General features: G+C 38.3%; 4 protein-coding genes across 8 annotated transcripts in view; 2 read left to right on the top strand and 2 right to left on the bottom strand.

The window, feature by feature from the left end:
* Positions 1-1,566: 1,566 nt before the first annotated feature.
* Positions 1,567-5,347, top strand: haus7 (HAUS augmin-like complex, subunit 7). The gene is made up of 10 exons (XM_067447294.1): positions 1,567-1,720; positions 2,678-2,793; positions 2,896-2,963; positions 3,050-3,111; positions 3,402-3,484; positions 3,610-3,819; positions 3,903-4,008; positions 4,090-4,296; positions 4,742-4,853; positions 4,933-5,347. The coding sequence occupies exons 1-10, from the start codon at positions 1,619-1,621 to the stop codon at positions 4,992-4,994; spliced, it is 1,128 nt and encodes a 375-aa protein (XP_067303395.1). The 5' UTR covers positions 1,567-1,618; the 3' UTR covers positions 4,995-5,347.
* Positions 5,348-5,528: 181 nt separating this feature from the next.
* On the top strand, positions 5,529-6,971 carry LOC137079324 (ninjurin-1-like). Of its 2 annotated transcripts, XM_067447295.1 has the most exons (4): positions 5,532-5,732; positions 6,135-6,363; positions 6,443-6,572; positions 6,744-6,971. In XM_067447295.1, the coding sequence occupies exons 1-4, from the start codon at positions 5,700-5,702 to the stop codon at positions 6,754-6,756; spliced, it is 405 nt and encodes a 134-aa protein (XP_067303396.1). In that variant the 5' UTR covers positions 5,532-5,699; the 3' UTR covers positions 6,757-6,971. The 2 variants fall into 2 exon arrangements, with proteins under 2 accessions (XP_067303397.1, XP_067303396.1); XM_067447296.1 differs by having other exon boundaries at positions 5,529-5,732; positions 6,443-6,971.
* Positions 6,972-7,108: 137 nt separating this feature from the next.
* On the bottom strand, positions 7,109-11,285 carry emd (emerin). The gene is made up of 8 exons (XM_067447297.1): positions 11,148-11,285; positions 10,462-10,545; positions 10,175-10,270; positions 10,047-10,081; positions 9,929-9,963; positions 9,781-9,822; positions 9,640-9,699; positions 7,109-9,494 (listed from the first exon to the last, which is right to left on the bottom strand). The coding sequence occupies exons 2-8, from the start codon at positions 10,541-10,543 to the stop codon at positions 9,272-9,274; spliced, it is 573 nt and encodes a 190-aa protein (XP_067303398.1). The 5' UTR covers positions 10,544-10,545; positions 11,148-11,285; the 3' UTR covers positions 7,109-9,271.
* A 5,844-nt stretch (positions 11,286-17,129) lies between these two features.
* Positions 17,130-27,061, bottom strand: part of flna (filamin A, alpha (actin binding protein 280)) — a 39,154-nt gene continuing 29,222 nt past the window's right edge. For 2 of the 4 annotated variants that reach the window (XM_067446434.1, XM_067446435.1), the window contains 18 exons: positions 26,462-26,709; positions 24,770-24,856; positions 23,480-23,579; positions 23,247-23,387; positions 22,952-23,080; positions 22,547-22,720; positions 22,299-22,460; positions 21,999-22,202; positions 21,740-21,892; positions 21,510-21,632; positions 21,150-21,416; positions 20,802-20,939; positions 20,571-20,686; positions 19,710-19,842; positions 19,268-19,444; positions 18,957-19,175; positions 18,359-18,562; positions 17,130-18,269 (listed from right to left, as the gene is read on the bottom strand). In XM_067446434.1, coding sequence (XP_067302535.1) covers positions 18,085-18,269; positions 18,359-18,562; positions 18,957-19,175; positions 19,268-19,444; positions 19,710-19,842; positions 20,571-20,686; positions 20,802-20,939; positions 21,150-21,416; positions 21,510-21,632; positions 21,740-21,892; positions 21,999-22,202; positions 22,299-22,460; positions 22,547-22,720; positions 22,952-23,080; positions 23,247-23,387; positions 23,480-23,579; positions 24,770-24,856; positions 26,462-26,709 — 2,960 coding nt within the window. In that variant the 3' untranslated portion in view covers positions 17,130-18,084. The remainder of the gene's footprint in view (positions 18,270-18,358; positions 18,563-18,956; positions 19,176-19,267; positions 19,445-19,709; positions 19,843-20,570; positions 20,687-20,801; positions 20,940-21,149; positions 21,417-21,509; positions 21,633-21,739; positions 21,893-21,998; positions 22,203-22,298; positions 22,461-22,546; positions 22,721-22,951; positions 23,081-23,246; positions 23,388-23,479; positions 23,580-24,769; positions 24,857-26,461; positions 26,710-27,061) is intronic. The other 2 variants (XM_067446437.1, XM_067446436.1) reach the window with 1 other exon arrangement.

Here is a 27,061-nt window from a genome sequence, read left to right on the forward strand (position 1 = left end):
CTGAGGCACTACTGGTTGGCACCCCTCATCAGATCCACTCATCTCCCTTATCCCAGCTCACCTTTGACTGCCAGGTCATCATTTTCTCCTCCTCAGTCACAAACCTAGGGGTTCGGTTTGACCCACAGCTGACCTTCAATGACCACATTAAGCACATTTATACAACTTCCTTCCACCACCTTCAAAACATCTCCGAACTCCGTCCCTTTTTAACCTTTCCAGATGCAGAGAAACTTGTCCATGCCTTTGTCTCCACCAGGGTGGACTACTGCAACGGACTCTTCAGTGGGATTTCTGGCAGAAATATCCAGATGCTTCAATATATCCAGAACAGTGCTGCCAGAGTCCTTATGAGAGTCCGTAAATATGATCACATAACTCCCATCCTAGACTCACTGCACTCCCTGTTTCATCCTGAATCGACTACAAAATCCTCCTTTTCTCACATAAATGCATCACGGACATGCACCTCCATATCTACAGAAACTCATCACTCTGAAATCCTCCACCTGCACCCTCAGATCTTCCGGCCACCGGCTTCTTCAAGTTCCCACCACCAGGCTTCGTACCATGGGAGATCGAGCTTTCTGCTCGGCTGCACCGCTGCTTTGGAACCACCTTCCCAATGAGCTGAGAGCAGTACAGAGCCTGGACCAGTTTAAAGCTGAACTGAAGACTTTTCTGTTCAGAAAGGCTTTTATGTGTTGATTGTTTGTATTATTCTATTATTATTATCATTATTATTATTTTATATTATTATTATTATTGTATTTTTTATTACTTTTTATTCTTTTTTGTTATTTTTTCCTTTTCCATTGTTGCACTTTGAGATTCTTTGGAATGAAAAGATCATTATAAATAAAATCTATTATTATTATTATTATTTATTTATTTATTCCCAAAGCTTTGGCAATTGTATATAGTTTGAAAAGTGATGTTACTTTATATACACGAGTATGCATGCTGGCCTATACCATTTGGTATAGTTTTAATTTTGTGTTAAAGCCAAATAAAAAGTTGATTACGAAATAAAAATAAGTATGGAAGAATATTGGTAGCAATATTCAATATGAAATGCAATATGCATGAAGACAATTCAATATGTAAAATCACAATTCAGTATTTACATTTACATTTTCCAAACCAAATGTGCAAAATTTTGGAACAAAATGTTATTTTGTTATTTCCTACTCTAGTTTTAACGTATACGTTAAACACATGTTTATGTTTTATAAGTTGCACAATTAAAATTAAAAATGTATTACAGAGATTATTAGATATGTTTAACATATTTAAGCAAACTTTTAGCAAAATTGACATTTAAATGTTATTTTTCTTAATTGCATTTACACTCACAGTTAAGACACGGTTGCATTATCATTAAATGTTCCGCAATGTAGCAACTACACTATAGTGTAGGAAATTATATTATTGATCTTGGATTAGCATTTTGCTCCAAAGGTTGCACATTTGGTATGGAAAATGTAAATACAGAAATATATTGCAAATTGAATATTGCTACCCATATGCTTCCATGCATAAGTATGCTCTTGTAGTTTTTGTTTAGTTGTAGTGTATGCGCGTGGCCGCTGGGCGTCGCTGTGACCGCAGGCGCTGAATGACACTGACGCACAGCCAACAGGCTCACTGCAGGAATAACAACATGGCGGGCGATTCAAAAGAGCAGCAGCTGGCTCTGCGTGTTTACAGCATCCTTCAGGTAGTTTCCACATCTTCATAGACTCACCACACGTTCTAAGAAAACATTAAATAATGTTGACGTTTCGCAAAGTTAAAACTGGCTGTTTTGAGTGCAGTAACATTACTGTTTGGTGTCTAGTTGTATAACTTACGTAACGTAAACGCTGCTTTTGAAGCTAATTATTGCTTCGTAATTTGCGAAAGTTATCAACTAACGTTAAATATATTCGCCATAACAGATATTTCAGAGTATTGCTGTCCACAGTTTAGTAGACAACGGATTCACTTGTGTAATATAAATAATTTAGAAAAATAATAGTTTATCTTATCAGAATCTGTGTATGCTACGTTATATAGCCTAAAGATTGTCTCGGTAGTGAGTTAATGTAGGGGGATTTCAATCCCCCAAATATGAACACACTTGTGTGGGACCCCCATTCTAAAATGTATTTACTCTTAAAATACAATTTTTAATTTACTTTTTTTATTGTTAATGTTTTTTTGCACAGTTTTTCTCTAAACTTTCCCATGGCCTCCTACAACTCCCTTTGTGCCCCCAGTTTAAAAACATCAGATTTTATGCACCATATGTGACTTTAAGGAACTATATGACTTGTTACACAATAGTGTTATTGTGACACTTGGGTCTAGTTTATTTTAATCTAGACTATTTGATGCATTAGATGAGATTGGCCCCATATTTCAGAATCAAAATTTAAACTTAGTCCCAGACTAAATGCATGTTTTAGCTGTTTTAACTGAAAGCAATTTGCACTGATATCTTCAAATATATCAGTGCCATTGTTTAGTCTCAAGATGCACATAAGTAATGCTTTTTTCTTTCTTTCTCTAAGGCACTACTTAAATGTCCTAATTGAGCTAAGGCCTAATTCTAGCTTAATCTAAGACCTGTCTGTGAAACCAGGCCAATATGTTTTAATTATAAGTTACTAATAAGTGTTAATGTTGTGTTCAGAGTCTGGGCTGTCCTCTGGTGGATGGGCTGTACCTGAGGGAGGCAGACAGCGTGCAGGAGCTCCTCTGCTCACCTTCGTTACACAGGACAGATATACTCAAGTGGATTTGCACCAGGTCTGATCCCTGATTGACTATTAAACATATGATGATATTGATGCCAAGTGTGACTGTTATAATTAAATGCAAATGCTTTGTCTGTGTGTTTATTTTTCAAAGCATTTGTCCATCCCTAAGAGAGAAGTTTTCCACAACTAAAGCGACTCAGAATGAGGATTTAATTCAAGGTAAATCCAACAAATGCTCTTTTTCATATTGTTTAATATTCTTATGCTCATTGTTTTGTTATCATTGTGCTTTTTCTCTCACACAGAACTCACACGGTTTGGTAATGAAATGATGCTATGTAGAGCTAATGACCAGGATTTAATCAAGGTATGGCGTTATATGATGGTGATCTTTATACTGTCTAATACATTTGACATAAGGAGCAGAATATAGATGTTTTTATTTCCCCTTGATTATTGCAGCTGTATAGCAAGAATGCTGAATTTTATTGAAGTAAAAAAAAAAAATTGGTCCAAAAATACAGCTGTGTCGCACAATACTTGAATAAATCAGGCTAATTCGGCTGTTTAACTGCCATGGTACAGGCATTTATATCTTATCATTTTAAATATATAAAGCAGAATGAATTCATCTGTCCTGTTATGTTATATTTTCAGGGTCTTGCACCACCATTACGACAGCTGGTGTTTCAAGAGCAGCTTCTGATGGTCATTCAAGCAGACTCCTCCATACATTCCAGGTATCTGGCTTTTGCTTTTTTATATAATTGATTTAACATCAACATTGAGCAAGACCCCCCCAAAGGCCCTAAAATAATGTTCTTGTTTTTTTTGACCTACTTGTGGTTTGTTTTGATCGACATAGCCAGAAGTCATCCTCTGGAGATGGCAGTGTGAAGAATGATGATCTTCTCGGCGAGCTGATGTTTCACAATCACTTATCTGACCTGGATAAGCTCCTGAACCCAACCTGCAACCCGTGGCCCGCACACATCCGTGAACATCTGATACGCACACAGTCAGCTCACAACAAACTGAACGGGAACCACAGTAAACCCCGTGATTTCATTAACAGGTCTGTGTGATTTGTTATGTGGCCATGTGCAGGTTTTTTTAATCTAGACTGTTGAACACAGTTGTTACTTACCTCTGTTGAAGGAGTGATCAACATTCCCGACTTGGAAGTCATGGAGAAGAAAGCCTTTCAGAGGCCAAAGCGCTGCTGCAGTCTACCCAGAGCACATTAGAGGAGATCCACAAAGAGGTGGGACCATCATGTGCCGCTTTTCACATCTGATATCACAAGTCTGGTTTGTATAATAGCGCGATCCTTTCTGTTCCTCAGTGCGAGTTCCTGCAGTCAGGTTCTGCAGCTGTGCTGTCCCCCTGTGTGCTGAAAGTGGCCATCTCGGACATGTCTCAGCTTATGACAGCCTTCGGACACATCTACAACACCGACTTTAAAGGGTACTGCCAGAGAACCCCTCCGACCCTCAGCTCAGGCACTAGTGTGTTTCAATCTGTACATCAGCTTCTGCACTCCTGTAATAAGGTAAGGCCTCGTACATCTTTTATTTGCAGTAGACTAACAGAATCAGATTGGGAATCAAAAACATTTTATTGGAAATAATATAAGGTGAGAGGAAAAACTATATTTCGTTGCTTTTGTAAACAAACGAAAAGAAAAACAGTTTCTTCGGGGAACATAATATTTTGTGACAGAATGCAAATGTTTTGTGAGCAAATGCAGTGCTTTTGCGAAACGCTGTAGTCTGCTTTGCGACAGAAAGCAAATGTTTTGCAAAGTTTTTTGGAGAAAGGCAATACTTTGTAAAAGAACGAAAATGTTTTGTGAGTGAATGCAAAGTTTTAGGGGGAAATTTCAAGGGAATGCAAAAGCATGGAAATGTAATTTTTTTCCCTCCCATCTCATGTTCCCATTATTCTTCCATAAATTCATATCCAAATATTTTGCATATTCATAATTTACTCTTCAGGAGCTGGAGGCTCTTAAGCAGCTGTCTGAAACGTCGTCGTCTCTTACACAAACAGTGCAACAGCTGCAGACAGACAGGCGGTACTGGTCTAAAGGAGAAAAGCACACACTGCGTGAGTATTTTCTTGGATATCTTGGATTTGAGCGATACTTTTTACACAAACATTCAAATAAGATGCTTTTTATTTTTAGCCAAACAGTTGGAGGAGCTGAAGAAAAAATATGTGGCTTTTCTTTCCCTTCACCAATCATAACTTGGACACTCATTGTCTGAACAGAAATCTACAGCCTATTGCTTAAATGTTTTTTGTTGTTGAAAGTTTTAAATGGTTAAAATGGACATAGACTTCAATCAGTCCACTTATTTACATGACCAGGACTGTGCCCTGGTGTCTTTGTAAAACACAGCCCTTTGTGTTTTACCACCACTATGCCATGCACTATTGTACAGATTTATATTATACTAGAAATAAATGTCACATTAATAAACATCCAACTAATTCAATTGTTCTATCTAATATACTCCTAATAGCTATTATAAACATTCCTTTCTTTAAAAAACATGTTGAATTGTGTTTTTGTACTGCTATTAGTGTTTTGACTCCCAAATAATGCAGATGCAGCAAACACAAGATCATATTTTGTGTGTTTGATCCTGCAATGTCATGACATGCTTTTTTAAAATAAAGGTTACATTACAAAAACACGTGCCTTCTAATTTATACATTTTTCTACATTTAAATGTGTAAACTGAAGAAGTAATCCTTTTCAAGGTGGTCTGTTCACACATTGGTGAGAGTGACTGATGGGAGGGTCTTTCTCTCAATCTTTAAAAGCACATCTTTTGGAGAGAGACAGGAATTGTAGTGTAAAACACTTATCGCAGTGAGCAGAGTCATTTGTGAGCATCTTGACTGCTTCTTTTAAACATTTCTGCTGCTAAACAAAACCCGAAGCCAATGGAGGAACAAGCCCTCGGTCAACACGGAGTGGTGAGTAACAGATGTGTGTTTCCTGATCTGTTATAGTGCGGAGAACACCTAGCAGCTCTATATAGTGGCATTAATATACTTTTATATGAAATCAATAATTCAACATAATGCTGTGTCACATGCAAGCAGACTTGTCAGGATTTCATCCACCCAATGGCACCTAAGTGATGGCCATACTTTGTTGAAAAGGTCCTTTAGTTCTGTGTTCACGCAGTGCTGTGAGAACTTTCTTATTTGCTTAAGCTTTCAGTGTCTGTTCTGTGGAAACAACTAGCGCAAACATTTGAATGTGTTTAACTTTTGCCTTGCACTCAATAGCTAGTTATGGTAGTATTTTGTCTAATTTCATGTTCTTGAGTGCACAGGCCACTGAATGTTATAATCTAATGTTCACTCCATCAGGCTCGTGCCACAGGGAACAGACTGCGTCCCTTCAACATGAATCATTACGCTACTAAGAAGAGTGCAGCGCAGAGCATGTTGGATGTGGCTCTTCTGATGGCGAACTCCTCTCAGCTGAAGACCGTGCTGCATTCAGGACCTCAGCACCGCTTCTACTTCCCTCTTATTTCTCTGATCTCCCTGTCCATCTCACTGCAGGTCATTGTTGGCCTCCTGCTCATCTTCATTGGTTAGTTCACGGCACACTTATGTCTGTTTGAAAGCATTCTGATCTCCTTTCACTGATGTGCTTTCTCTTGTTCCTTCAGTGAAGTATGACCTCAATGATGTCAGGAAACAGCCGCGACTGAACACAATGAATAATATGGCCATTGTATTTGTGTTCTTTACTGTTCTTATCAACGTCATCATCACTGTGTTGGGATTTGAGTCTGGAGGGTGAGCAGAATCTTGCTAATTAAGAATGGATTAAATAGCTTTTTTTTCTTATCAGACTTTTAGACCTGTTAGCAGTAAATGCTGTAGGAAAGTAGAAAAATTGGAGTCAGAATAGTTTAAAATCGTGAGAATTTGCACAGGCTGACTTTCCATCTCTTCTTTGTGTTTTAGAAACAGCATCTGATATTGCTGTTCCTCCAAATAATACACAAGGATTGCATTTACACCTTTATCTCTCAGGATAACCTTCAGTTGCCTCCATTCACTAATTAAACACATTTTTCAAGATTTATTTATCTGGATACCTTCATTTAACAAAGCACTTTCTGAGCAACTGTGTAATTTGATGTTTTGTAACAAATTGAATTTGCTATTATGTGTCTGTTCACTTCATTGACAGCAGGCAAGAAATAAAAATCAGAACAGTCAGCAATAACAATGAAATATTTCTGGACATTTTTTGTATGTCCCTTGTGTACTTAAAAAAAAAGTTCTGCAAAAAAAACAATAAACAAAGCATTTTTGTCAAAGTACAAATATCACTTTAGGTAAAATTTCAAACCAAGTGGCATTTTTAAAAGGCAGCACAGGCTTTTCAAGAAAACATTTTACAAAAATAAGTTTGTATAGCTTTGAATGATAAACTATGTTTCAAATGTAACATTTTTGGATGTGCAATTACTTTGCAAATTGAGAAAAGCTTTAGTATCAACATTGGCTTGCATTCAGTTATCTAATGACAATTCAATGCAATGACACAATATTCACTGATGAGCCAAAACATTGTGACCACAGGTGAAGCAAATTTGTTTTGATAATTTCCTAAAAAGGTCACATGTTTTTAGTGAAAAAGCAGTCCTTGCAATCAATGTGGCTGCAGCAGAAATAAAGATGAGATTTTGACATGGGCCAAATTGTTATGGCCAGAACACTGGGTCAGAGTATCACTAAAAAAGCAAGTCTTGTGGGCTGCTCCTGTCAGCAGTTCCCCAGCAAGAGCCAGGGAAGTTGATACTCTGAGCAACATTTTGCTGGAAAACCCTGGGTCTAGCCATTCTTGTAAATTTGATACATGCCCACATACCTAAACATTGTTGTAAACCTGGTACACTCCTTCATGACAAAATGTCATAATGTTTTGGCTCATCTGCATATACTTTTGGGTACACTACATAACATTCAAACCAAAAGCATAAGCAAAAAACATACTGGTAGTGTTTACATGTCAGGGACAATACTGTGTAGCACAAGTATAGTACATAATGAATCTGTTAATAAAATTATATTTATACAATTTATATGAATTAAAAACTTTAGAACAATTGTAATAAGGCACTCAAGGCTTTACTATATTTTAAATATAGTCTTGACTGGAGCGGTCGTGTTGCATTGTACCCAACAAAGATCAATCGCTAAAACTATTATTCACTAACTAGCCTAATATTGTATGCTTTATTGCTTAAATATGCTCTTAATGCTTTTAATTCAGCACCCCAGAAAAACAGTGAATAGAAGCAGCGTACCAAATAGTGCTTTACATAATGTCCCATGAACACAGGCCCTAAATATATTGCCATGGCATAAGGATTATACATCCAATTTAAAAGAAAATAAGCTTTAAAGACATTTAAATGCCCCAATTATAACAGAAATGTCTTGATTTGGTCAGACTTCCACATCGGTTCCTATTTGTTTATAAAAAAGCATAGCAAATATTTTAATGAAACTACGCATTATGCACAAGTTAAGTTGTACAATAACTGGAATTAAACCGTTCACAATCTGTATTCTTACAGAATATATTACAGGCTATATTTTTGGTTGTTCTTCTACTGAATCAGTTTTAGTTGGGGCTGATGAACATATTTAAAGGAACATGCTGACTTTTTGGGATTTTAGCTTATTCACCGTATCCCCCAGAGGTAGATATGGTCCTACATACCATTTTTATCTCTGTGCGTGCCATAACTCTGTCTGACACACCCACCGCCATCCTATTTTAGCACTGGAGGTAAACGGCTCAATCTAGCCTACTGCTCAATAAGTGATAAAATAACGCCAACATTTTATATTTGTATGTGATGTGTATAGTAACATTGTGAACTAAAACTAACGGAAAATGAAAAGTTGTGATTTCCTAGACCGATATAGCTAGGAACTATTCTCTCATTCCTGCGTAATAATCCAGGAATTTTGCTGCCGTACCATGGATGCAGCGGCACAATGATTTAACGCAGCGGCTGAAAATATTCCCCAGCGTGCTCTCTGTGCAAGCAGGTTGTCACGTTCGTTATGTTGACATAAGTTAGCCTATTTTCAGGCGGTGCATAATATCATTGCGCCGCTGCACCCATGGTACAGCAGCAAAGTTCCTGGATTATTACGCAGGAATAAGAAAATCTAGAAAATTGCAACTTTTTATTTTCTGTCGGTCTTAGTAAACTAAGTACCTATACACATCACAACATGTAATATGGAAAATGTTGATGTTATTTTGTCACTTATTGAGAAGTAGTAGGCTAGATGGAGCCGTTTAACTCCAGTCTTTGTGCTAAAATAGGTTAGTGGTGGGTGTGTCAGACAGATTTATGAGATTTTAAAAAATGGTATGTATGGATTTATCTAACTCTGGGGGATATGGTGAATAAGCTAAATTCCCATAAAGTCAGCATGTTCCTTTAAAACATCTCACTGCTCCCCTACTGAATGGTTTTAATGGGAGCCTCTTCTGCAGGCTCCATACACGTGTACACATAATAAAGAAACACAGCAACGATAAGAAACACCAAGACACGCAGCCACACTGGCACACCTCCTAGTTTGCTGGTTTCTGGACTGGCACCACGCTGGATGGATTTAGAGGCGGACAGGCCTGGGCGAGTATAACTCTGATAGGTTGTTTGAGTTGGACTGATAACGGACCTTCAAAATAGACGGAAAGGACATTTCATTTATTTCTTAGTGAGGTTACAGGATTATTAACATTGTACAAAGTAAAGCATATTTTTAGGGCAAGAGCAAAAGAATAGAAACATTCTGAAACAATGTTATTAAAACAGAAACTCACTCATTGATATGGTCTACATCATCATCATCTCTATAATCAGTAAACTTTGACCTCCTTATGCTGTGGAGAGAGCATCCAGTTAGCTTTTAGGAGGTGGCAACCTTAATTGAGATGATGAAGAAATAAATTAATCTCACTCACTCGTGAGCAAAATCTGAATCTATGACCTTTGTCCTCCTTGTGCTGGGGAGAGATCACATTTATACAATTACTGTAAGCAGCATACATGATATTATCTGTGATCTCAGCAGGAACATTTCATATTTAATAAAATAAAAAAGCTACTTACACATCACCAAATCCATCGTGTCTTATCATTTGTGGCTGCAAAATATGAACAATGATTGTTTAAAAGACTACATGTCTGATGACACTTACCCTTAAAATTCAGTTCAGTTTTTACTTACAGGCTGATGATACGTTACATATTCTACTTCGTCCTCTATGAAAACAAAAGCAAATTTTAGTAATGTAATTATACACATGATATATGGTTGATGTCAAAGCTTGTCTCTTTTTTTAAGAAATGCCTTACGTTCTTCTCTGTAGTATGTCCTGTCAGACGAGGTAGGCTTAGTGTTTTTGGCCATGGCTTCTTTCAGTTTCTTTTCATAGAGTTTCCGAGTGGATTCTGCAAAACAAAACGGGCACCTTACAATCACATTACAATTTTTGCCAGATTGACAAAAACCTTTTTGACTAGTGCTTAAATATAATGAAGAAAATATAATAACATACTCTGTGAATAACAAAGTTTTATTTTAAATATTTTTAATTAAATATAAATGTTTTAAAACTTCTCAGATTAAAGACAACACATACCTACTATGGGCCCATGTTTAATGCCATACTCATCCAACAGCTGACTGATCTCCTTGTCAGATTTTCCACTGAATGTAGACATATCTGCAACAACCGTTTTAATGTTAAGGTTTAGAATTAATATTACAAACAAAACAATAGAGAACTGACTGAGATTACTCATAATTAACGTTATGTTTTAGTAGGCCTACTTGGCTGAGAACTGTAACATAAAAGTACGTTTATTTTATCCCCAAAGAGTTCCTGAAGAATAAAAAAAAAACCTATTACAGAGATGAAGTATTATTGACCACTGCATGAAAATAAAGAAGGTATCTCAGTTTGAGACAACAACATCTGGATTATACACGTGCAAACCGCAACAGCTGCAAATTGAGGATTAACGTTACTACAAAATATATTTCCTACGCAAAGACCAAGCGAAAATTGATTCTTCTGTCAGATTAAAACACATCAAAGCCTACGTATTTAGGATTTAACGGCTCTAATGGCGTTTTAAAGCGAACAAAAGGAGAGAAAATGGATTTCTCGAGCTCGCAAGCGAAACCATGACACAACTTCAACAACGAATTTAGCATTAGGATAGAAGGGCAAGCCATAGCTTTGCAATGCAATCGTTTGTATTCTCCTGCATATATACACCTTTTATGTTTAAAAATACTATTTTTTTAAACTAATTAAATTACCTGAAACGATTCCAGGACGTAAAAAGGCGCTTTCCTGAGCTGGGCGTGTCGCGCTAGGAGGAGACACGCACTACTTCCTTTCGCCAGTCCTGCCGAGGCGTGTTCAAAGCGGTTCAAAGCGTCAAGACCTTTTTTTTTTAATTTAAATGTTGTTTTTTGTTTGTTTGTTTTTTTAAGGTAAAATGTTGTGCGAAGCGAAAAAAATGTCTCTCACACTGTTGTTTTCCGATAAAAGCAGTTATATTTGAATGTATACACCACTATAGTAACAGTTATGTATAAAAAAAACAAATAAAAAAAACGTAACACCAGCCGTCAAAATATTACAAAAAAAAAAAGGAAATTAATACTTATATCCAACAAAGACTGCATTTTAAACGGATCAAATTGTGTACTGTTTTTATTGTGTACTGTTTTTAAGCAGCAGAACTGTTTTGAAAATTGCTCATATGTGTCTTGAGCAGCAAATCAGCATTTAGAATGATTTCTGAAAACACCACACCTCTTTACCGCTGAGGGGAGACATCGCAACAATACTATTGTTTTTTTGAAGGTAGGAGTAACCAGTTTGTATTTGTTTTCACGTTGGCATGGACAGACCGCCATAACATGAGTCACCTTTTACATTTCTCTGACGGGGAGCTTACCTTTTACTGTCTATGGGAGCTTATCTTTCCTTTTAAACAGAAGCGCTGCAGAGCTACCAGCAGGGGTGCCGCCAGAAATTCTGGGCCCTATGGAAAACAAAATTTCTGGGCCCCCTACAATTTTTACAGATAAAATTTAACCCAATAAACATGCCCTGTATACTTTAAAAAAGATATTTAGCACATTGCATAGTTAAAATGTCTAAAGATGAGTACAAAGCCTACAAAAACAAGAAACAAATATAGAAAGATGTACTTGTTTACATAAAAGGGAAAAACATTTATTATCTCAATTGCAATTGCAAGCACAACAGAACATATTGTACACATATTGACATATATTTTACATGAACAAGCTTTAGCTGGGTCCACCTGCTCAATCAGGAAACATCAGCTAGAACTAACTCATAATTAAATCAGTCAAGGAATAAAAATAGCTAGGCCAAAAGGGCTCAAAATCAAGACACACCAGGAGTAATGCCAGGTGTGTCTTGGCATTACTCATTCAACCTATTGTAAGTCGATGTATCATCACAAGAGTCTTGAAAATATATTATGAAGGTTGAAAAGTTACCTTGTGTTGCTTTAAGAACATCAAGTAAGACAGCATCGATCGTAGCAGCAGCACTGTCACGTGACAGAACATGGCAAACTGATTTTGTAATTTTTGAAGCGTGTAGATTACTTTTTGTTTATCATCATGTGGCGAACACAGTAGATAAGACGTGTTTAGAGGCTTCAATCTTCGTAAAATTTCGCGCTCAGGCTCACCTTGTTCATTTGAGACGGGGACGGGGGGCGTGGAGGAAGGGTGTGCAGTAGCCACTGAATCTGTGTCTACGAGACATGATAACCCGGAGACAGCACATCAGAGATGTATTGTTGGATGTAAATTATAATTCAGTAATTATTTTAGCTAGATAAAAGCAGGTCATGTAGCAACAAAAATAAGTAGGCTAACTCTGAAAGTTTTGGAATAACGTTAGAGGAATAGGGCAAGCTGCCTTTCTTTTTGAAAAACTGTGTGACAAACTGTAGACTTTGGCGTTCTCTGTCTTCTCTTTCCTTCTTTTCTTTCCGTTTTTGATGCCCCGACTTTTGATGTGACATACCTGCGTGTGTCACTGTCTGCGCTTCATCATAGCAAGTGCAATAACCAAGAGCTCACGCTAGCGCGGACCGCACAGGTGGAATGAACCATTGTGAGGGAGGGGGGAGAAGGTTGTGACTGAAATTTTGAAATTAGTTTTTTAAATATAAAATCTATGGTCAAAACGGACAAAATACACATTTACTGCATGAGGGGCCCAAGCACATTTAATGTATGTATAAAAAAGAGAAAATAAATAAGAAAAGAAAAAGGGGGTCTGCTCTTCTGGGCCCTAAATCAGTCTGGGCCCTTAGAATCGTCCTAACCTTCCACCCCTTTACGGCGCCCTTGGCTACCAGTGTAAATTATTGACGTCAAATGGTGTGTGAACAAGCCTATCGAATCGCTATTTTTATTTAAGGGCAATTCTTAGACTGCGGGATCTTTCATGTCCTTTGATATTTTATAAAAAAACATTTCATTTAAAAAATTGACACTTTCATAGTTAAATGTAAAATAAAAGTACCTTAGAAACTTTTTACCGGTAGTCTATAATGATTTTTTTCACCTTTTTAAACTTCATTACACATGCAAATATTGCTGTTTTGTGCTTGTCACATATCTTCAATAATGAAAAAGAAGTGTAAAAATATGATTTATCTGTTTTTTATATATGACTGAAAGTATCAGTAAAATCAAAACATAGCTAATTGAGGTTTTTAAGGGCAGACAACTATTAACGTGATTTTATATAGGTGCTTGAAAGGAAAATATTTTTATTGTATGTCATTTCCAAACATGGAGTAACAGCAAATGAGTTTGTAAATAAATAGATTTAACACAAATAGATGAGTTTTTCATGCATGCAATTCTTGCTAACAACTCATAGCTAATCTGTAATATTAGCTTGTTTTTTTGTTTTTTTTTTACAAAATACTGTAGGATTGTCACTTCCACCACCGTTATTTCCACCACATTACCTTCTTGGGTGGAAATTACATTTATGCTTACAAGGTGCAATTCATAGATTGATTGGCTACATATGAATATTTTATTTATTTAAATGTACAACGCTAATGTATTTATTCAAATATATTTGTTGAAATGCCTTTTCATCTATTTTTAAGATGCTATGGAAGTCAACTGGAGAAAGGTCTCAGTCCTATAGGGACCGACCTTAAAGAGGACCCTGTCAAATATGAAGAGCAACGGAAGAGAGACAGGTAGAGAAAAAAGAAAGAGGGGTTGTAAAGCCCAGCAGATTTGTCAAAGCGCAAACAATACAAAAGAAGGAGACAATGGAGAACCAATAGTCTAAGTTTGCCCATATATACTCTGTTATATTGCAGTCATTTCCTGCATCATGTAAGTTAATTTTCTCAAGTTTAATTTTCTCACATTATGTACACACAGCACCCCATATTGACAGAAAAACAGAATTGTTGACATTTGTGCAGATTTATTAAAAAAGAAATATCACATGGTATTTAGACCCTGTGCGCAGTATTTAGTAGAAGCACCCTTTTGATCTAATACAGCCATGAGTCTTTTTAGGGATCCTCTGCCATTCCTCCCTGCAGATCCTCTCCAGTTCTGTCAGGTTGGATGGTAAACGCTGGTGGACAGCCATTTTCAGGTCTCTCGAGATGCTCAATTGGGTTTAAGTCAGGGCTCTGGCTGGGCCATTCAAGAACAGTCACAGAGTTGTTGTGAAGCCACTCCTTCATTATTTTAGCTGTGCTTAGGATTGTCTTATTGGAAGGTGAACCTTCTGCCCAGTCTGAGGTCTTGAGCACTCTGGAGAAGGTTTTCGTTCAGGATCCCTGTACTTGGCCGCATTCATCTTTCCCTCAATTGTAACCAGTTCTCCTGTCCCTGTAGCTGATAAACACCACCATGCTTCACTGTTGGGACTGTATTGGACCGGTGATGAGCAGAGCCTGGTTTTCTCCACACATACTGCTTAGAATTAAGGCTCATCAAACCAGATAATCTTATTTCTCACCATCTTGGAGTCCTTTGTTTTTTTTTTTTTTTTTTAGCAAACTCCATGTGGGCTTTCATGTGTCTTGCACTGAGGAGAGGCTTCCGTCGGGCCACCGGTGGAGGGCTGCAGTGATGGTTGACTTTCTACAACTTTCGCCGATCTCCCAACTGCATCTCTGGAGCTCAGCCACAGTGATCTTTGGGTTCTTCTTTACCTCTCTCACCAAGGCTTTTCTCCCCCAAAAGCTCAGTTTGGCCGGACGGCCAGCTTTAGGAAGGGTTCTGGTCGTCCCAAACGTCTTCCATTTAAGGATTATGAAGGCCCCTATGCTCTTAGGAACCTTAAGTACTGCAGAATGTTTTTGTAACCATGGCCAGGTCTGTGCCCTGCCACAATTCTGTCTCTGAGCTCTTCAGGCAGTTCCTTTGACCTCATGATTCTCATTTGCTCTGACATGCACTGTGAGCTGTAAGGTCTTATATAGACAGGTTTGTGGCTTTCCAAATCATGTCCAATCAATATAATCAAACACAGCTGAACTCAAGTGAAGGTGTAGAACCATCTCAAGGATGATCAGAAGAAATGGACAGCACCTGAGTTAAATATATGAGTGTCACAGCAAAGGGTCTGCATACTTAGGACCATGTGATATTTCAGTTTTTCTTTTTTAATTAATCTGTAAAATTGTCAACAATTCTGTGTTTTTCTGTCAATAATATTCACATTAATGTACACACAGGGGTGCTGTGTGTACATTAATGTAAATAAAAATGAACCTAAATTATTTTAGCAAATGGCTGCAACATAACAAAGTGAACATGTGAAATATATGTGTGTGTGTGTGTGTTTGTGGTCAATGCATTTTCAATTGTTTCAAATAAATGTTTTCTGTTTTTCTACATGGACGTCCATTCATTGTCATTTCCACAACACCCAGTCATTTGCACCACCTCATAACTTTAAAAAAAAAAATGTATAAAATTGTAACCACTCATTAAAAATATCTGCATAGTTTATGGGATAATGTTCCACTTAATGTAATAACACAAGTAGTTATTTTTCTGAAATGTATCCAACCAATACAATATTATATTTCAGGTTGTGGTGGATGTAAGCTTTGTGTTTGGGCATCATGACAATTAATTTACCTAATCCACAAATCTATGGTAATTGCAATATAGGTATAAATTGATAAAACTATGTGTGACAGTGGTCTTACACTGTTAAGAAATTATGTGTATCATAATTTAAAAAAAATAATCAAATATTTACATGTGATGGAAATGACATTTGTTCAGTGCGGATCGGAAAATATGTAAAAAACAAACAAAAACAATTTGCCTTATAATGTAAGTAGGTTCTCTTATGGATCATTAATCTAGAGTAGTTATTTTTAACTGTTAGATTGTGATAATTTTGATTTGAACACTTTCCCCCCCTCAAGTTCACCAGGCCAAAAGCGCCTGTAGTTGAAGAACCACCCTTAAATCAAAGTAGAGGTTCTTCACTAGGTGGTCAACATTTTCTGGGGCTACAAACACCCTCTGCGTTACAGGGACCTCAGAAGAGGGACCTAAAGTAATAAACAAACAGATCCAGGGCTGTGGTACAGGCCTGGGGCCTATTGCACAAAACTAGGATAAGGGATTAAGGCAGGATATCTTGGGGATCCTGGCTCAATTTTCCACTAATATACAGTTATCTTTCGTTATTGGTCTTGGTGTGAGCGTGCCTTCAGGGTACGTTTACACAACAGCGGTGTACTAAATTTTGCAAACAGATGACGATCACCTAGCCTGTCAAGCCAGACCCACATCAAGATGTTTGAAACGCGAGGCAGATTAGATTTGCTGCCGCTAGGGTGCGTCTAGATTTCTAGGCTAAAGATCAACAAGATATCCTGGCTTAATCCCTTATCCTAGTTTTGTGCAATAGGCCCCTGAGCATGTACAGCTACTTATGTATATTAAAGACAGTCTTGACTCAGCTGCATGCCAGGAATGGGCGTCAACCTGATTTAAATTTGCTTCAAAGATTTAATCGGGAGCCAGTACAGATTGTGTGTTTTGGATGCATCTGTAACGAAGCAAATCACTGTCGGTAGTTGTTTTACTTCTACTGACACCCCTCCCCTATGCACAGTCTATGCATTCATTAATAATGTAGGCTAATGTATTTTTTTAAAATCAAGTTTTACAATTCAAGAGGCAACTCTAAAACCACACACAGACATAAAGGAAGAGATTTACACATCTTGATTGACAGAAAAATAGTTAAGACAACTTTATTGTGTATCAAAATACTGTAAGTAACTTTTTTAAATTCTGGAACACTGATTATACATTGACATTGGAGCACAAAAGGCTAAAGAGCCGACAACGTGAGCAAATAAGTGACATTTAGCCAAACAAATGTTAAGACTTCCAAGTGCGTTTTGCATAACCAACAATAACTTGACAAGCAGTATGCATCATTAAATCTCCCTTTCGTTACACATGGAGCCAAATGACATCGTCTCCATCACTTATTCTGCCATGTAATTTCCCTTTGGTGTTGCTAAATCACTTGGCACACAATCAGTGTTTTTTTTTAAAGGCATCTAATTGAAATTTTCAAAAATGTCTTTATGATAAAATGGAGGCAACATGCGCAGCTCTGTAGATTGCAAAATATTTAAAACACACAGACGGAAGGGCAGACCCACAGAGCTTTGGCACCAGTGTAAATTCAGTCTACGTGACAGTCTATGGCCAAGCGTCATTTCACCCAATGGTAAGTTATTTGAAAACAAATCTGTGTTAAACAAGCGGCTGAATCACATCTATATTTCTCCTGCTACTAGAAATGGTTCCTCTGTACATTTACGACTGGAACAGCAGTCTCCTAAACCAGGCAAAACATAGTAGCAGCTACTCCGTGTTAAGGACAAGATCAGTAACAAACTGGTGTAAACCGAACACTTAGCAAATGCCACCAGGACCCTCTGCTTTAATTGATTACTGAATACAGAAAATGTAACCGGATCCAAAAATTACTGGCATACAGTAACAAGGTGCTTCTTTTAATTCCCTCTCTTGCTTAAACTGAATAGTGGTGCAGGACAATACTGGATGAGAGGAGCATAGAGGAAAAAGGACAAAATAGTTTTCAGTGTTCATGTATTTGATGCTGGTAGGAGACTCAGATGGTGTTGAATGTTTTGGTGGAGGGCCATTAGACAGTGATGTGATAAGGGCTCCCAGGGATGTGATCATCACCCCATTTAACCACCAGGATGTACTCTCCTTTCTCCTTGAGCTGGTAGGACACATTATAGAGACGGTTACCCAAGTGTTTCACCAAGATCTCCTCACAGGGCACTTTGGGTCCGTCCACTCCTACCAGGAGCATGTTCCTTCCTGTATGGACATGCAAATATAGTAAAATATTAGCAATTAATAGGAAAAGACTGACCAAAATAAAATAAAAATACATTTCTGACCCATACCTGCTTTACTACAGTCCACGCTGAAAGTGTTCTTCTGTCCTATGAAGCCCTTGTTGAGTCCCAGACCCTTGGCAACGACACGGCTGGCGTCGGAGCTGGCCCATCCTGGTGCTGCCTGCTGGCTGGATGTCACGCTGCGGGTCACTGAGTCAACCAGAACTGATGAAGTTTCGTGCATGCTGTGGCTATTGACCAATCGAGAGCCTGCAAAGGACAAATTTGAAATGATACCAATTAGATACCACAATAGAACATAGATGTTGACAAAAACTAATTTATGTAAACTCATGTTGCATAATTCATGGAATCTAATTGTTCATTTTTAAGTTGGCAAGAACTAGCCAACAAATTTAAATCTTAAAAAAAAAGGATAAGAACTAGGCAACAAACAAATACAATTAGATAAGTTTTCAAGTTGACCAGAACTAGACAATACGAGTTTTAATAAACGCTATAAAAATCATGTATAATTTATAATAATGCATTACCCATTTAAATTTTTTGAGTAAAGTGAAGTAAATTAGTTAGTGATATTAGGGTTTTTTTCCACACCACAAACAGCTCTACTGCATTTAAACCTGATTGCATCTCTTCTTACCTGTAATTTTAGCTTTGAATGGGCTGCCAACAATATGGTACGGTCCACCGTATTTGATAGAAATTAGGTAGTTTCCAGGGGCCATAGGGGTGTAGGTGACCTTGTAGCCCTCTGGGCATTCCTGACAGTCCATCTTCACCTTGGAAGGCCCATCGATGGTCACTGCCAAAGCCCCTGGGCCAGCTGTACTTGTGTTCACAACAAATTCACATGGCGATCCTAAAGAGGTGGCGGTGTGAGGTTAGTTTAGTTCAGCTGCACACATTGACACATAAAAGGGTCACGCTGTACATGTATAAATTTCTTTATACCAGTGCTGCCTCCTTCCAGACCAGCTCCATAAGCCGACACCATTCCTGGGTCTCCAGCCTGGCCTGTCTCACCAACACGGATCTTGAAGGGGCTTCCAGGGATGTGAGAACCATTAAATTTCACATCTATTAGGTATAGGCCATTCTCCCTGGGGATAAATCTCACAGCATACTTATCTGTGAGAAAGAAGGTAAGGGGAAACCAGCTCAAGATCAGTTAAAAATCACAACTAGTTTTGCTAAAACGTCATCACTAGGCTAATCTGCAACATTGGTGCCAATCAAACTAAAATAGTAAATAGATAATATAATATGCCCTTTTTGAAGCTCTTAATCTTTCTCCTGGGTACTTAATTTCCCCAAAAGTTGGAAATCCCTCAATGATTTGCTTGGATAATTTTAGTGCCAGAAGCAAGAAACAAAGCCTTCAACCCACAGTTACCTTCATCAATCTCTGTGACACAGCACTCTTCTAGTGCTCCGGATGGACTGTGAACTTTGGCGTCGATGACTCCCTTAGCCCCGTTTAGGCTCACAGCAAAAGAGGCCGGCTGGTTCACCTTTAACCCGGACTCCTGCATTAACATGACACTGCCAAACTCAACTCGGGATCAAAAACTGAGTAAATGTCTGGTGTTCAGCACAACAAGTTCACATATGCAACAGCTCTTCACCTAATGTGACTCTACAATCTCTTACCTTCAGGCTAACAGGGTTAAAGAGAAAGGCTTTGAGAGACCAAGAAATGAAAGCCCTCCACCCTCAGCAACACACAAAATTAAGTAGCTCAAAGTCAAAGAACATAAACACAAACAAGCCTCTTTTGCCCTCTTTAACCCTTTAGCCTATCACTTCCATCTGTTTTGGAGGAAGGGCTGTTGGGAGCCTTTAGGACAAGGCACGAGAAATACAAACAGTCCTTCAATATCCCAGAAACCCCAGCACACCCCTTGAACACAGCAGCAATGGATAACTGTGGCTGTGGCATGTTTGGTGTGATTGGTGCATGCAACCTTTTGAGTTTCAACGTTATCAATTGAAACCCATTTCAGATGCAGTAAAAGATCTACACATTTAACATATGCAGCTACCAAATGTGTGCATGTATGTGAGAGCATGTGGTGTAGTAGGACAATTACCTCTCCTTTTGTGTTTGCACTTGATATGTTATACCTCACATTAAAACAAATCAAACTTTGTTTCATGTCATGGTGTGGTTTTCATTGTTATTGCAGCTGCTGTGCCAAGGGTTGACTTGGAGTTGTTTTGGGTGGACAAATGTCTGTCTTTCTCGAAGCCTCACCTGAAGACTGGCAACAGTGAGACGGCGGGCGTCATCAGATGGAGAGGCCACGGGTACCACGAATGGACTATCAGGAATGTGCTCATCATTGAACCTGATGGACACTTCGTAATCACCTGAAACCGATGGAGACCAGTCAGCTTTGACACTTAAAACACACCATGAGTATAAACAAACTTCCTATAGTATAAGTGAGTTGTATATAGAGCGAGTCCAGAACAAAAGCCTCACCAGGCTCCTGGACAATGTAGGAAACACCGCTGGATCCATCCTTGCGGTCTTCAAACGCAATCTCCGCCTTACTGGGTCCCTCCACTGCGATGGACAGACCACCAGCTCCTGCTTCACGGGTCCAAATGCTGAACTCAGCTGTACATAGGGTACACACAAAATATTTGACTACAGTCCCATTTAACATTGTGGTATGCAAAATCCAGTCATTTCAACAGGTTTTATAAAATTAAGTTGTTTATGCCAATTCACCATGCTGACTGTCACACACAGAAGTCACTTTTGAGCAATGGTCTTTTTTGCATCTTTTGGCATTAAAACCAATTTGCTGTACTGGCGAAATCATACCTGGTACACCCGCCTCTGCTCTCTCTAATCCTGGGCCTCCAGCACGGACCTTATGGGCGCCTCCCTCTCCAAGAGGACCCACAGTGAACTGGAAGGGGGATCCAGGGACATGTTGACCTTGATACTTCACACTGACTGTGTGCACACCCATCTCCGTTGGCACAAAGCGAATGCAGTATGTGTTGTTTTCTCCCTCCATGATCTCAGCCTTGTGTATTTTGCCAGATGGGCTTGTCACCTGAGCGGTCATGTCTGCGATGCTAATCTCTGTGGGCCAAAAGTACAGAGGGCAACAAATGTAGGTGCATTAGAGGAGGGAATTGTTAATAACAATATTTATTTTAATGTTATTTTTCCTACCAGGGATCTTCAGACTGAGATCACACTGGCTGCCAACATTGGCCACAGATGCTGCTCTTCTTCTGCGGGTGATGCTCTCCTTCATTCGACCCTCGCCTGTCACTTTCACGGTAAAAGCACTTCCTGTAGGGGAAATATAACGTGGTTAGTTAAACAGCTTGTCAAATCACACAGCAATACATGATCAATTAAATCTACCATTCTGAAAATAGAGCAATGCTAGTAAATACCTGGAACATGTTGGTCAGCAAATTTTATGTTGATTATGTAATTTCCTGGTTCTGTGGGGGAATATGTGACTTTGCAGGTGCCATCTTCCTGATCTTCAGTGTTGATGTCCACCTTACTGGGTCCCTCGATAGACAAACTAAGTCCTCCATATCCTAAAGACCAAAAAAAATTTGAACAAATACGGAAAAAAAATACATAAGCAAAAAAATAAAAATAAAATCAATCCCTCGTTTTTGCTTTTGAACATTTAATTTTCACCTGCATCTCTGGTGTCAATGACAAATTCTGCAGGCTCAAAGGTACGGGCTTCACTGAGGCCTTGACCAGTCACACGCACACGGCTGGCATCACCAATCTCGGATTGGTTGATCATGACTGAAATGGGGCTGCTAGGAATATGACGTCCATTTTTCTTAATGTTAACAAGATGCTCGCCAATTTCCTTCGGCACAAATGAGATACCTTCGGGAAAAAAACACCAGAAATAGAGGGCTGTGATTAGCACAACAGCTGACTTCACACTGACCTCTCACGTCTCGCTTCCGTCTTAAAACGTACCCACATGCCCATTCCTGAGCATCTTGAGAAGACACGGCTCCTCCCGACCAGAGGGGGTGGTAAGAGATGCGGTCAGCTGGCTGAGGTCCAGCTCACCAATGTCTAGAGGGATGTCAGCAGCTGAGCCCACCTTCAGATGAGACATGCGCATGGAGTCATCGCCTGTGGACAAACAGAGTTGATGACAGCACTACAAACAATGGACTTTTTCCCCCTCTAAATAAATATCAAAGCAGCATTTAAAGCACCTGTGATCTTGGCCATGAAAGGGCTGCCGGGAATGTGCTTTTCGTTGTACTTGACAATGATGTTGTAGTCTCCGGGAAGAACAGGGAGGTAAGACACAGTGCAGGTACCATCTTGATTATCAGTGCAGCTAATGTCTGCCTTTGACGGCCCTTCAATGGCCAAAGACAAACCACCTAGTGAAAAAATTCATAATCATAAATCAGCTTTTTATTGTGACTGTTTAAATGAGAGCATTTAAAGTTGTCTGTTAAACCAGGTGTATTACTCTCCATCATAAATTAATGGCTTAAGCACTAGATGCATATATTTTAACCAAATAGAGGAAATAATTAAGGATAAACATTATTTAAAAGCTCAAATTAATCATGTAATGTACGAGCCAATCAAGATGTGAGCGTCTATACCCTCTCCAGCATCCTTGGTGTTGACAGTGAAGACTGAAGGTTTATTGACCATGCCATGAATCAGACCAGGACCGTAGGCAGTCACGTGACCACTGTTGACATAGTCCACATAGAACTGCAGGGGGCTTCCTAATGAGGCCAAAGAATTCATAATTAAGGACCACTATATTAGTTAACATTATGGCAAACGCTTTTTTTTAAAGAATATCCTCTTTCAGAGAATAAGATTTATTCTCTTGTATACTTGGTCACGGTTTCTTTTTCCAGCAATGCAAACAAGTACCGGTTATTTTACCTGGGATGTGTATTCCATCATATTTGATGTCCATCTCATGCAGGCCAGCCTCAGTTGGGGCGTATTTCACTGTGACCGTGCCGTCCTTGTTATCTGTAATATCAGGCTTGGCCACTTTTCCTGAAGGCATTCTTACATCACCTGTGAGGCATTGGTTACATAAGAATCTTCTCATACAAGTGAGGACATTTCTATTTGATGGATTTGTAGAGTTTGTAGAGAAATTACAGTACCTGTAATTTCTCCCTTCTGGATGGTGAAAGGAATGACCAAGTCGAAGGGTCTCAGACCAGCAACATCCAGTCCATTCATACCCAGTTGTCTGTCTGTAGCCTGTGAGAAAGGAGGGAGAAATCAGACAGATCAAAAACAAACCATGAGGTGGACACTGAACTCAGAACCTGGAGATCTAAAGCTAATGTATTTGTTTCTGTAGGTTTCTTTAATCTGAATTTACTAATTGCTTAATTTTGTTCAATACTAATTTTTATTTCACTGAATGTTCAATGTATTTTACTAGGTCATGAGTCTACTCAAGAATTCAATTAAACAGACAAACAATATTTCAACTGTATTCAACTAAGCATATCAAATTACAACTCATGTCCATATACTACAGTTTAAAAGTTAAAAAAGTTTGCAAAGTGAATTTTCCAGCAGCAATTACTTAACATTAAAAAAAAAAAAAAAAAAAAAAAAAAATCATACCAAATATGGTGATTTGGTGCTTAAAATTATCTCTTATCAAAATTGCTAGCAGTTGGGCTGCTTAATATTTTTGTGGAAAAATTCAGGATTCTTTTATGAATAGAAAGCTCATAAGCATGTATTTGAAATATTAATCTTTGGGAACATTATAAAAGTTAATGTTAAATAAACATTATAAAAAATAAAATATTACCGACCCCAAACTTTTTAACTTTAGTGTATATTGTTTTTGGTCAAGAAAACACAAATGAAGAGCACAAACAGCAGACATGACAACAGAACCCTAAAATAAACAACTAAATGAAGATGAAAAACTATAAATGGAGATGACGAGGATGATGCAGCCACCAACACTGTGAGAGGAGAGAATGACATTCTAATGAAAAATGGCAGGATGAGTCAATGATTGACCAATCTGGAGAAGGGGGTGGAGAAAAAGCCAAGCAGACAAGTGGCAATGTGACCAACACAATGATGATGTACCACACACAAAAACAACAACAACAATCGAAATGCCAACACAAAAGACAATGACGGTGTCAAACACACAGCTTAAGCTCTGCAACAATCAGCCATTTTGTTCAAATGTAGATTGCCCACATTTATTGCTTTCCAAAATGGCTGTCATTCTATACAATCAAAAAACTTAATGAAGAATCCGCATGAATGAAGAATCATGGGAAATAAGATTAAAGAAACCTAAACCTGGAGGAAGACAAACAGTAGGGTAAAAAGGGGAAGGACGTAGGACTGATTGGGGACTTGGTAGCAGAGCAGGAAATGGAGACGGGGAGGAAAGAGGGGTGTGTCAGTACCCATGGCTGGCCCATGTTGGGCGCGTAGGCGTACTGCAGGTTCTGGGTCTGCTGCATTAGTTGGTCAGGGGAGTCACCTTCCAAAGCCTGAGACAGGGCAACAGAATCAAAGATGAAATCCCTCCAATTACAACCACCAGCTCTGGTTCAAAGCTGCCCAACCAGGACGCCACTAGGAAATTTCGCTCAAGATTTGACATTTCAAAACTATAGTTCATCCCAAAAAGGTTGTAATTTCTTTACCCTCATAATTTAAAACAAAAAACTAGTTTTGTCTGAGGAACTGGCCCAAAAGTAAATCATAATAGTCCTAGCACAGTGGAACTCAACAGCAAACTACAGTGGCCAAAGGATAACAATGAATACAATTAATTGAAAAAGGCTAAAACACAAAAAGATGCATTCATTTTGTATACAGGTGTGAGTTGACCTGTCCTTTTTACACAGCTTGAGTACTGCATGTATGAACCTACAACATAAGTAATTTTATTTACATCAACTTTTGATATTACTATTTTCGTAAATATTATAGATATTAGAAATGTGCAGTCGAAGGAAGAGTGCTTTTGTCAGATCTAAAACACCCAGTTGTCAAGAATGGAGGTTGTCACTCCCGTAAATAACCAAACTGTATTCAAGTTCTTAGCACTGTTCACATACAGGACTGAAAACTGTATTAAACATGGCCTTCTTCTGAGAGCAACATTTCTAATATTAATAGATCCTAATGCTTTCAAGCTGTGACCAACAAACTCAACAAGAACCTTCAGGATGTTATGATCATGTAGACAATGTGCTTTCTAACTAATCATACTTATGTTTTTTTTTTCTTCATAAATCGACAATCAAAACTCCTCAAAATTCCAGACTTGCATTAATGGATTTAGTTTAATTTAAACAAATTCCCATCCATCCAACCACACTAGAAGTTTAGTAACTACTAGCTAGTTTGTAACCAACTCTTTACTTTGTACTGTTTGTACTTAAGAAAAGTAGGTGGCAAGCTCTCCGTGAAGTAATACATACTCACCTATGTTTACCCTTAATATTCTTAAAGCAGCCTTCAAATATGTAACAGAAGTTGTGTTAAATGCCATGAATGTCTGTTTATCCTTCATTTTAGCAATTTTTTGCCCCCCATAACTAACGTTTCCATTAAAATTCAATAATACATGGTTATGTCAATAACATTCAGTTTATACTTAAATAAAATATACTTATACTTTTAAACTTATACTTTTATACTTAAAAACTAGGCTTAGTTGTAACCGGGATGTTAACACCTAAAATCCTAAAATAATGGTGCGCTGGTTTTTGGTAATCAAAATATGGTCACCCTAAAATACAGCACAAGTTACTACATGATATTTTATGGTTGTTTGGGTGCTTTTGACACTGCTATATCCTTTTTTAAAACATAAATGCTCCAATCCTATTCTACTTTTGTGTTTCATGGGAGAAATACCGTTTTGGAACAGCATGAGGATAATCCCTTAAATTGTATGTTGATGTTTACCACAGTGTAATTGCAACAATGAGCTATGAATTTCTTCACATTGTAATGATGGTTTTGCACTAAAGGTTCACAGTGTATATTTAATGCACAACTCCACTGGAAGGGCTACCTGTAAGAGTTTGTCCACCATGTGAAATTAATATACTGATTAAAGGATCTGTATGGCATATATGTACCGTGACTTGGAAGGGGCTGTTGGGAATGTGCTCTCCACCAAACCGCACGCAGATGACGTATTTCCCTGGCTGGGGTGCTGTGTAGAAGATGTCAAACGTTCCATCCTCATTTTCAACTACGTCCACATCCACCTCGCCTCCATCTGGAGTGCACACAGTGCATGTCACCTTGCCCTTCCCAGCGGCCTTTGCATCCACAGTGATGACTGTCTGCTCTCCGATCTGAATAGTTGGACCAACTCCAGCTCCTACAGAATACGGAGAGGTTTAGTCACAGGTAATGTGCAGGCAGCTGTTTTGTTATTAGCAAGTTTAGTACCCATCCCTCCATAGATACATTCCACCATGCACTAGATGCAAAACATCTGGAACACCAAGGCAACAGGTGACTTAAGAGTAGGACCCATCACCAGTGGTTCTCAAGGATGACTTTTTTTTAATTAATAGATTGAGATCAATTATTTTATTATATTACATTTAAATGCTAAAAACTAAATTCAAGGATTTATTTTAAGTATTATTTTTGCAGTTCTTGAATCACAAAATAACCCATGGATAATTTATTAATTAAATAATCAAAATTCCTAGTTTCTGTCAATT

This window comes from Pseudorasbora parva, chromosome 6 (genome assembly GCF_024679245.1).
Source record: "Pseudorasbora parva isolate DD20220531a chromosome 6, ASM2467924v1, whole genome shotgun sequence".
Lineage (NCBI taxonomy): Eukaryota > Metazoa > Chordata > Actinopteri > Cypriniformes > Gobionidae > Pseudorasbora > Pseudorasbora parva.

Excerpts from the sequence above, each read along its gene's own strand:
- LOC137079324 (XM_067447295.1), top strand. The coding sequence starts at position 5,700 with ATGGAGGAACAAGCCCTCGGTCAACACGGAGTG. Across the intron at positions 5,733-6,134 it reads CCCTCGGTCAACACGGAGTG|GCTCGTGCCACAGGGAACAG; the intron begins GTGAGTAACAGA and ends TCACTCCATCAG. Across the intron at positions 6,364-6,442 it reads CCTCCTGCTCATCTTCATTG|TGAAGTATGACCTCAATGAT; the intron begins GTTAGTTCACGG and ends TTGTTCCTTCAG.
- emd (XM_067447297.1), bottom strand. The coding sequence starts at position 10,543 with ATGTCTACATTCAGTGGAAAATCTGACAAGGAGATCAGTCAGCTGTTG. Across the intron at positions 10,082-10,174 it reads GACATACTACAGAGAAGAAC|AGGACGAAGTAGAATATGTA; the intron begins GTAAGGCATTTC and ends TTGTTTTCATAG. Across the intron at positions 9,964-10,046 it reads ATGTAACGTATCATCAGCCT|CCACAAATGATAAGACACGA; the intron begins GTAAGTAAAAAC and ends CATATTTTGCAG.
- haus7 (XM_067447294.1), top strand. The coding sequence starts at position 1,619 with ATGACACTGACGCACAGCCAACAGGCTCACTGCAGGAATAACAACATG. Across the intron at positions 1,721-2,677 it reads GTGTTTACAGCATCCTTCAG|AGTCTGGGCTGTCCTCTGGT; the intron begins GTAGTTTCCACA and ends TGTTGTGTTCAG. Across the intron at positions 2,964-3,049 it reads GAATGAGGATTTAATTCAAG|AACTCACACGGTTTGGTAAT; the intron begins GTAAATCCAACA and ends TCTCTCACACAG.